At 40.5% G+C, this 10962-nt stretch overlaps 3 protein-coding genes across 3 annotated transcripts in view; all 3 read left to right on the forward strand.

Moving 5' to 3' along the window:
- LOC306977348 (E3 ubiquitin-protein ligase RNF14-like) overlaps positions 1-10962 on the forward strand; it is a 324872-nt gene that overhangs the window by 240533 nt on the left and 73377 nt on the right. The window lies entirely within an intron of this gene.
- Positions 306-5355, forward strand: tm4sf4 (transmembrane 4 L six family member 4). Its single transcript, XM_079575174.1, has 5 exons — positions 306-627; positions 1258-1347; positions 3130-3290; positions 4737-4923; positions 5197-5355. Exons 1-5 carry the CDS (start codon positions 457-459, stop codon positions 5212-5214), a joined length of 627 nt encoding a protein of 208 aa, XP_079431300.1. The 5' UTR covers positions 306-456; the 3' UTR covers positions 5215-5355.
- tmem69 (transmembrane protein 69) lies at positions 7867-9515 on the forward strand. The gene is made up of 3 exons (XM_079575234.1): positions 7867-7967; positions 8108-8152; positions 8737-9515. Exons 2-3 carry the CDS (start codon positions 8108-8110, stop codon positions 9436-9438), a joined length of 747 nt encoding a protein of 248 aa, XP_079431360.1. The 5' UTR covers positions 7867-7967; the 3' UTR covers positions 9439-9515.

Raw genomic sequence — 10962 nt, forward strand, 5'->3', positions numbered from 1 at the left:
TAGTATCGTTTAACGGTACAAAGCCCTAGATATAATCGAATTCCAATGCGTGATAGAGAGACCTCTGTTCCGTTACACCCTGACAATCGTTGCATCTCTTTCATCGCGCCACCCGTCTCTATGAACACCAAACACAGACACAGGCGGTGGTGGATTATTAACCGGCCTGCCTTCTCTCGGCGTCCGCGTTCCCGCTCAAATATGCCTCTCATTAATGGCGCTGCTGCTGTGTGCACTTCTTGTTTGTTTTAGGAGTTCGCCTTTTCCTGTAGGCGCTGCTGCTGCTGCTGAGGTGAGGAGGCGGAGTCACGTGACGGGGGGTGGGGGGTGGGGGGTATTAAAACCGCACCTTCACCTGCGAGCATCCTCAGACGGGACAGCCAAGTATCCACGCGCACCATTTTGTTGAAAGTTTGGAACAGTTTCGATTGTTTGGTTGAATTTTGGAGCAGGAAAATGTGTTCGGGTGGTTTCGCGAAGTGCCTGGGCATCAGCCTGATCCCGCTGGCCATTGTGTGTGTTCTGTGCAACATTTTGCTGTTTTTTCCGGGAGGAAAGACAGTGGACACGGACAACATCACCATTCAAGTGTTCTACTTAGGAGGCCTCCTGGGATCTGGAGTTCTGGTTAGTAAAAAAAAAAAAAAGAAATCTGCTTGATGGTTAATGGTACTGTGTGTTTGAAACATTGAAAAACGTGTTCCGTACACCGTGGTAGAGGTTTCCAAAGTCATCAACTGGACTGGATAAGTTTTACCTCTCATCCAAGAAGTGCACTTTGGTGTAGATGGCTGACAGAAAGAGCAATAGAGCTACCAAAACACAAATGACCGGCTTTTTAACTCATGCGGATCATGAGGTACATTATGAGAGACATTTTAAGATGAACCTCAGATTAAACAAACAAACGTGTCCAAACAATGGCACAGAATCTGTTTTTTTTTTTTTTTAATATGTCCCATATTTTCCGGACTATAAGTCGCTCTGGAGTATAAGTCGCACCTCCAGCCAAACCACTAAAAAAAGTGTGACTTATAGTTCGGAAAATATGTTCATATACATGTCGTTGCTTCCCCGTGTTCTTCCTCCCCAGAAGAAGAAAAACTTGGTGCAAAACTCTTAAAACAGGCTGAATGACTGTTTTCGGTGTCCATACTGTTTTTTCACCTTATATTCCCCCTCTCTCTGACTCTTCCTCTTGACCAGAAAAGAGGAAGAGAGACTTTATGGCTTTATGGCGCCCTGTGTTTGTTACAGATGATCTTTCCCGCTCTGGTGTTCCTCGGCCTGAAGAACAACGACTGCTGCGGTTGCTGCGGAAACGAGAGCTGCGGGCGGAGGTTCGCTGTGAGTGGACATTTGGTTAATTACACAACGGAGGACGGTAAATATGAAATGTGGAAAGAGTGAAGAGCGCACAAGTGATTTGAATACATTTCATCACTCATCAAGTCGATCACGGGCGTTGCCGAAGGTTTCCATTTTAAAGGGCGTCGTACAGTTACAGTTAGGCTCATACGTAGCTGGACAGTGACCAGAAATTGTTATTGTTTTATCGGCTTTCCAAAAGTTACAATTTGTTGATTCAGAGGGTATTGACATTGAAAGGGTGAAACGCTGACTTTTTCAAGGGCTGCAAAGTTATTGAACATGGGTTAAAAAAAAAAACACATCAAAAATCTACTAGAAAACAGCAGAAAAGGCCTGGTCTTTCATACCTTTCTGTTTTACGGCTCTAGATAATGAATTTATGTAGTATAGGCACAGATCTATATTAAAACTCCAGATCGGACATTTCAGTCGTTGTCATGGCAAATGTGGCCTCCATCTGGACTGTCCTGTGAGCCATATCCAAATCCCAATAATGTAAAAAATAGGGGCGGGGATTTCCATGGACCACCAATCAGTAAAAAATCTGACATTTGTGAGAAAAATGGATAATAATAAGATATTTCTCCACTGTCCACGTCAAATTGATGACATGTACATAAAAGCCATAGAACGGAAATCACAAAAATAAGTACAATCTCAGACAGACATCACAATATGGCCGCCATAACTGGGTTTTCTCCAACGGATTACCACGGCAAAATCTTACCTAGAGTTTTGTTTTTAAAAAAAAGGATTGTACCAATAATGTATATTCTTCCCAGCGAGGCAGGAACTCCCAAAAATCCCCTCCTGAGGTCATACGACGTATCCAGGCAATACTCTCCTCACTTGTCCGTCTGTTGCTGAGCTTAAAGGCCCTGTACCTGATTTGTTTTAAAATGACAAAGAAAGAAAGAGGAAGCCACTTGATTAAAATGTGAGTTACAGTCCAAACTCATTCCTAACATATTTGTAGCATTTCAATTCTTCATCTAGCTAGCTTGCAAGTCCATGACAATGATACAAATGCTTTATAAATAGATGTGCAGCGTAGTGTTTTTTTTTCTTCAGACAAAAAAGCCACAAAAACTCAACAATATAGTGACAACAAAAGCGATGAGGTGGTGACAAAAAAGCGGCAAAAGAGCGTCAAAAATGTGACAGAAAAAGCAATGAGAAATGTGATGAAAATGCAACAAAAGCCGAACTGGAGAAAATGCGCTTGGTTAAGGCGGGGGTTAAGAAGGTTAATCCTTTCATCGCAAAGTAAAAACGCTCGCCATAGCTTCACGACAGCCACACTGACATTTTTTCTTCTTTATCAAAAGCAAGAGGAGGGGGGTGGGAAGGGCAAGGACATTTGGTTTCAGTCGTTTTAGACCAGTGTGGCATTTTCTAACCAAAACACGGCGACAATGCAATATAAAAGTCACGATCAGTTTTGTAGGTCTTAGCTTTCAAGTGAGGCGTTACTCTGGCCTGTGAGCTCCAGTCGAGAAGCTTTAGATTTGGGTAAAACAGCAACGTTCTGAGCCAGGCCTGAGGAGCTGCCCACATGTCTCATATGTTATTGGTGAAAGGTTCTGTGGTGCGTCTTTCACACAAAGGTCCCATTGTCTGAGGAGGATCGATCGTTGGGGAATGTGTAGGCTACAGGCGTGTAACCCGGGACAGTGGCTGCCCTGTGTTGACTCTTTAAAATGGGACATGTTGTGTGAAGTGCTGATCGATCCTATGTCTCCGTGATTTGCCCCACAGATGCTGAGCTCCATCCTGTTTGCCGCGGTGGGGGTTCTGGGAGCGGGGTACAACATCATCGTTTCCGCAGTGGCCATAAACCACGGACCGAAGTGTCAAACTGTCCACGTGCATAACTCTACCACAAACGTGACCAGATGGGAGTACCCCTTTGAAAATGGGTGAGATGCTGTATGTGGTTTGGATCGGTTACACATACAGTTATGGGACAATTTAACAGGAAACGTTCAGATTGTTTAAGTTAAAAAGAAAAAGATTGTAGATTAAAAAAAATATACAGTCTTTTGTTTTTTAAAGGTTGCAGTCTCCTGAACTACCAGACCAGTGTTTCCCAAAGTGGGGTCCGGGGCCGTACACTAAAATAAATGTATCAGGAAATGTACATTTATCCACTGCATTTACTGTAACTACTTCAAACCAGTATTTTACCCACAGCCATTGTTAAATATTGCTTTTTATGTCATTTTAGCTCTAAAATAAAATAAGAAATTCCTTTGAATAGATTATACTATTATGGGTTTTCCTCAAGACATTTTCGGATCGCTAAAGAGGTTGTGATTTCCAGTATAAATATTAAAAGAAATAGTCAGAGGGAAAGGCTCGCGACCCACTGAAAATGGTTCAGGGACCCTCTTTTGGGTCCGCGAACTAGACCACTTCAGCACAGATTGGGAGAGTGGGGTAAGATGAGCCACTTTTTGCTATATTTTTGGTGGTTATTGAGTAAAAAAGATACAACATTTTACTTTTTACATACATTTTGGGAGGTTTTCTAGTTCTTTGCATCTTCAAAAATCGTCTGGAATACCTGTATGTGGTTTTAAAGATGTTGGTCTTGTAGCTAATTTTATCCCCGGAGCGGGGGAAGTTGAACCAGGTCTTGGGGTAAACTGAACCACCGGGTTTAAAGGTGAAATGTATTCATTAAGTCTTATTTTTTACATTTTAATGTTCACCATTAGCAAGTTTCTGCATAAAAAAGATCATAATATACACTTTCCTTTTCATACGCCTCATTTTGTTCTTTTTTAACAATCGTTATTGTGATCAGGCCAGTCGTGAAAAACTTTTTTTCGTATAAAATTTGAGGTACATTTTTTCCAATTTCTTAACTGGCAAATTCAAATCATGTAAAAGATCAAATCTATAATCTTACGTAAAAATATAAACATTTCATCTCTCCCCTACATGAAATATAAACAAAAAATGTAAGCAATTAGTTTTGTTTTGTTGAACTGAATTATGGAAATTATGACTGAAAATGAACGTTTGCACATTTTTAAATCTCAGTAAATTTCCGTATTTTGAAATCTCAGTCAGACAAAACACCTCATTGAATATGCGATGTGGATATTGCGTCACCTTATATTGTGATTAGGAAATGCGTTGTGCTGCCCAACATTTTAGCCTCGCTTTGGTCGAGTTTTGTTTTGTTTTGACCGTATTGTCTCAAAATGGTTTAATAAAATATCCCAAAAATATCATTATTACAATATTAAAGAAAGTTGTCAAATACTGCCATTTTCTCATGTTATTAGCCCTAATTCCTCGGACAGCTTTACAGAACTGAACAAAAGCTCTTCTAACCTTCCGATATTTCTCCCCAGCGACTACCTGAAGAACGATGAGCTATGGAAGGAGTGTGTGGGTCCCGAGGGCATCATCAACTGGCACCTGTCCCTGTTCTCCGTGCTGCTGGTCATGGGGCTCATCCAGGTGGCGCTGTGTGCTGTGCAGGTGGTCAACGGCCTGTTGGGGGCGCTGTGCGGAGACTGCTGCGGCTGCTGCGGAGGGGTGAGGCTGTCCGGGGAAAGCATGTATAGAAATAAGCAAATATCCTTTGGAGTACATGTTCTACTTTAAAAAGATATGTTGTCCTGTGCTTTCCGTGAGAGAAAGTTTGCATATAAAGAAGTCGGTGTAATTTTGGATATAGTGACAGATTAGTGTTTGAAAGTCTTTTTATATTATATTGATTTATTCCAGCGCAGTCGGCCTATATGACTGCATAATGTCATGTATAAATGAAAGCTTATCCGTGGCTTGTGTCTCTCTTTTCTGTTTCAGAGCGATGGAGCTGTTTGAGTGTCTCTTGGCTTTGTGGGCACCTGCTGTTAACATCTGTATTTATTCAAACCTCCGGAGAGGACACGACCTGCTTTGTTTTTGTCATATTAGTGCAAAGAGCTTATTGATACAGCTGTTTACTGAGTAACACTGGGAATGACAGAGCTCTTTAATCCACTGCTGTAACGAAAGTTGAAATATGAAATTGTTATGAAAGTAAATTAAATAGGAAATGGTTGAATGCTTAAGTGTGGTTGTTGTTTATTATTTATTATTATTACTACATTTATTATGCACATCACATAACATAGGACAAATCACTATGCATTTTTTTGGGAGCTCAATTCCAGCGCCTGTCAATGAAAACAACATACAGCGTGGATGCCGACAGGAGAAATTGTACAATTTAACAATATTCATCATGTGAGTTGGACCAAATATGTTTTTTTTATTATTATTATAATACAGGAAAAAACATGAAGATGTTGATATATAGAACACACAAGGTATTCATTTTGGCAAAATTAAATTAGCGGCTTTTAATGCGCCATGGAAACCCTGTCAATGGGGAATAGCTGTAACATTCTTCATCAAAAATCTACATGACTGGATTCTATTCTTCATTTAATCTAGTTTCTCAGATTAAATAGGGCAGAACTATTATGTCTAATACAATTCTCAACATTGTTTACCTTTTGAAACGTTAAAAACAAAAACATCTATGCTCATACTTAATGAATGTATTGGTACTAAAGTGATCCTGTATTTATGCATTGAAAATAGTATATACAAAAATATATATAGGGGAGAGGTATGGTTGTAACACTATTTGCTTCAGCACCTGTAACTCACTGAATTTTTGAGCTATAGTTCTCTAACTTTCATACAAAGTACCCACATGTGTTTACTACAGATGGCACCAATTCAAACCTCAGCAAGAAAATCACAGACATCACGAGTTAATATCAAATACATGTTGTTCCTTTGTAGTGTCCCACTACCAGGGTAATTTAGGTTGTAACACATGATGGGGTAAATTGCAACAGTTAAACAAAAGAAGGAAAAACAGAGGCCACACCATGTGATCTGCTTCAAAAAGAGGTTTATGGACTATAAGCGCAGTGACCCCACGTGATTTCCGCCTGGACAGTAAACCAGACGCTTTCCTTCCTGTCCGTTATCTCCTCCCATTAAAAATGAGCAGGTCCCACAAAAATGAAGCAATAGCTCAAAATTTCATAAAGGACAGCGAGTAAAAGTTTGGATGTGACGGAGCAGGTTAGAAAATATTACGCTACGTGAGACGTAACGACTTCACTGCAGGAAACCTCCGTCTTCATAACGGTGGATGTTTTTGTCTTGAGGCTAACAAAGTAAAAATTTAATCTAGACGAGCCAGCGCAGAAAAGAATCGTCCTGTTAGTAGTTTAAATAATATTTACTTGTTTACATGTTATATTATCATTTTTCAACACTAGCCTTCAGCTCTAAGATAAAAGCTCCTGTCTTATGACAGCTGACGTTTCCTTTGGGTTCTGGATTTACAGTGAACATGATACTGGTAACACGTTTCTGTGACTGTCCATCAGTAACTCGTCCTTAAAGGGGGGGTATTCTGCAAAATGGACTTTTTCAAGCTTTCCATCATGTTATTATGTCACTCCCTCATTAAAAACATGGCTGAAGTGTTGCCTTGGCACATTCACGTATTTTTGAATAATCTGTACAAACTCTGATGGCGGCCATTTTAGGGATAGGTTTGCCTGAGTCCTCCTAGGAACGCCCCCACCTCCTGGAGACGCCTCCGAGCTTTCGTCACCAGCCGAGTAACCAACCACTGCTCCTCAGCAGAACCCCCTCCCCACTGATGCCACAGACAGCGTGTGGAGGGGGCGTGTCTAAAGGCTCAGAGGTTCTTAAAGAGACAGAGGCCTATTTCAAGACATTCACTACAGCCATTTTGAGAGAGACATTTTATACAAGGCAGTTATTCTAATTTACTGCATTTACAGACCAACAGAAGGTTTGGTCATCATTGTAGTGTGATATAGACTGGTGCTGTGTGACTGAAAAAAGCACAATACCTCCTCTTTAACCAAATCCTGAGCTATCTCTTTTATTTGTGTGGGACCCAGCTAGTTGTGAATGTAAACGATCGGCGACAGGAAGTACAGCGTCTGGCTTACTGTCCAGGAAGAAGTCACATGGTAAAACTGTGCATATAGCCTATTGAAATAAAAGAACAATCTCTCTCTCTCTCTAACCTTATGCCTACCACACGTGGAGTCAGTCCATTATACAGGTCTGCTGCCTGAGTCAAATAGTATTAATATACATTTATTATATGGACAAAGCAATTTATACCTATATCTTATTTTTCCCCAGAATTTCGTCTTCACATAATCACAATCTTACTTTTTCCCCGTTTCAAAAACTACATTCAGGTTTGTTGACAAAGACTGCCCTCTAGCGGAGTTTTTACAAAGTAAGCGTCTAAACAAGAGTTACATGCATGATGATATTTTGTTATTTCGTTGAAACAAGCGTGTTAAAATAATAGATTAAGAGTATTATAGATGAATAAACAAAGTAGTGTACGTAGCTGTGGGCAATATCTTCTGTCGAGAGGCGGAACTAAAGTTAAAACTCATCGGAAACACGGACTGAAAACAATGACGCACAGCATGGACGTTTGCAGCAGTCTGATGTTGACCTCAGAAAAATGAATTAGTTTAAAAATATAATTAAAGACACATTTATGTGATGACAAGGTAAGTGCACTCGGATTGTAATGCGCTTCCTCTACACTGTTGATCAAAGCAGTATTTCACGCATTTACAAGCTGAAGCTGTGACACTGGACACAATGATTTGTAATATCGTCATGATTTAAAGTAACTTCTCTTTTGCAGATGTTGACTTTTGCTTTAAGAAGAGGGGCCTTCATTTCTCACAAGGTAAAAACAAATGAGTTGTTGTTTCACCAGCTCGTGATTGAAACAGTAAGAGTTGGATTAGGAAAAATAATATGATGGTGGATTCATGGAACTGTCAATTGTAGTTCAAACCTGTATTGACAATGTGGAACAACAAGTTGGTTTCCCCATACATAAACATACTCACAAAATGATCATGAGAGGAAGCGTACCACTCAAACTCTTTGAATTAAGGCAAAGAGGATTTCTTTTGGTCACAGGGTGAAATTCTTTGAAGATTTGTTATCCAAAATTAAGTAATTACATTAAAATTGTGTTTTAAAAAAGCTTGAAAATGAATGATCTCTCTCAAGTCAGTATGCATGACTGAGACATCAGTACGTTTACTAAAATAATTGTTGTTACTGTGCAATTTACTGTGCCATAAATTGACTTTTTAAAAGGGGCATGCGCCTTTCACCCAAGTAAATATTCTTGCATATAAATGATAATACACATTTATAATCCTTATTACGATGAATAAATGCATTTTATCACAAAAATAATCTTTTTAAATAATCTTTTTGAATGAGCTTCTGAACAGTGTCTCTCTTGTTTTTACCCAGGTCTTGAACTCCGTCTGCTCCTCTCAAAGATGCTGGACATCCACTCTCCCCCTTCTGTCTACACCCGGCTACACAAGCTTGAGCCTCTTCTCGGCTGCTGGACCCTCGTTTCTGTTATCAAGACCTGCCTCACGCAGCCCCTCTTTCCTCACATGCACCCAACCGATCCACACGTCCTCCGTGCGACTCAAAAAGCGCCCCACACCTGAACCCCCACCCCAGGAACCCAAAACTCCTAAACCAGCTTTGTATTTAGGATACTCCAGTGTCCTCCCTTTCGCCTGCCCCACTTTGTTCATGGCGTTCAATGAGAGCTTCATCCCAGAACTCGCCTACGCTCAAGTCGCATACGGTGCCTCCTTTTTGTCGTTTTTGGGCGGTGCCAAGTGGGGTTTTGCGCTTCCTCCCAGCAGCCCGGCGGAACCTGATTGGATGAACCTGGCCAACAGCCTGGTGCCATCTCTAATGGCGTGGGCAGCCATGTTGATGAGCGATACCATCGTCTCGGGGATCAACATGGTGATCATAGGGCTGGGGATTGCACTTCACAACGACCTGTCGCTGTTACCCACGTATCCCACCTGGTTCAAGAAGCAGCGCTTCATTGTGACTTTTGTGGCTATTTTAACTCTTATAGGGACGCTGGTCATTTATGGGAATTACCCCGAAAAAAAGCTGTTCTCTGAAGAAAATGACGAGTAAAGGTCGCTAGTGCTGAGTACTAGCTTTTCCAGAAAACTTTGTTTTCAAAGCATTTGGCAATTTATTCCAGTTCTCTCCATTTTCCAATAAAACGCGTATTTAATATACAACAACTTTGAGACTTCATACTTTTGCATTTGAGACTAAATGAAAAATATGTAAACTACTCTCATTTATTGATCTCACAAAGGAGTACCAAGTAAATTTCTCCATTGTGAGATCAATAAAGGCTATCTTATCTACTCTCATTTCTGTTTTGTTTTGTACATTAAAATTCCGCTATGAATTATGCAGGAACCTGTTTGTTTTTTTACAAATCCATTTGTGCACTTGACATTTCAGATAAAGAAGAAAATAGTTATTTCTGCAACTTATTTTGCACCAAGATTCAACATCTCTTGCACAGTGATGCCCTAGCCCAGGGGTAGGCAAGTTTGCGTTGCCGAGGTCGATTTTCATCATCGCTAAAACACCCAAGGGCCAAACCTCAACATTGTAGCCTAAAGTAAAGAACTTTTTCTGCAAATGTCAATGTTTTACATTAGTGGTTCCCAAGTGGCAGGGCTTTGGGACCCACTGTTACCCTCAGATGACAAGCCGAGGACCCAAATAAAACTGTCATTTGTTGTATAACATATAAAATATTGTATTTTCCACCCAAGTTTTTGTTGAACAAGCAGTAGATATCCCAATAAGACTGACATTATGATCAAAACAACCCAATAACATTCATTTTAACAGACAAAGTTAGTGTTCCCGTGCAGTTTCAGATGGAAAATAGTATTGCATAAAAGTTCCCTATAAGACAAAAATGGGTCACAGAACCATTTTTGTGTCCCGACCCACCAGTGAAGAATCACTGTTTAACATTATGACCAAGCGGGATGTTCTGACAGGACATTTTTAAAATACTTACACTATTTCTCGCATTCTAGACTTATTTGCACAATAATATTTCACATAATCATCTTGGGGGGGCAGAAGTTCTGTGCTGGAGAGCCGGATTTGACCCCCAGGCCTGACGTTTCCTACCCCTGCCCTAGCCCCTGAGGGACCCCCTATTGTACATGTTTTAGCAGTAAGGCAAACAGGAGGATGACAACACACAGAACATGACAACTTGTACAAGGAGTGAGAGAATGAACCACTGTGTCACCAGCCAGTCGACTTGATTGGTCGGCCTACCTGTAGACCTGGTTCAGGACCTTGTGCCTGTCCTTGACTTGTGCTGGGATCATCCACTGAAGGAGGCTGACATTGCACAGAAGAACGGATCACTCTCATTTAGGCGTTACGTAATTGTTCGCAGCCCGGCCAGGCTACAGCAAACACAACGCATGACCAGACACAAGGTGCACACATCTTATTCCAAAGTTTATGTCATTAACAACATTTGCTGTCATTAAAAGCATTTACTTTTTACAAGCTGCTACCTGTATCAACCCAATGTTTTTGTAATTCTGGAAAAAAGATAATCTATGAATTTACAATTGTTATCAGTAGAATATTATTTGAACATGTTTA

Source organism: Gobius niger, assembly GCF_951799975.1.
Source record: "Gobius niger genome assembly, chromosome: 17".
In the NCBI taxonomy this organism is placed as follows: domain Eukaryota; kingdom Metazoa; phylum Chordata; class Actinopteri; order Gobiiformes; family Gobiidae; genus Gobius; species Gobius niger.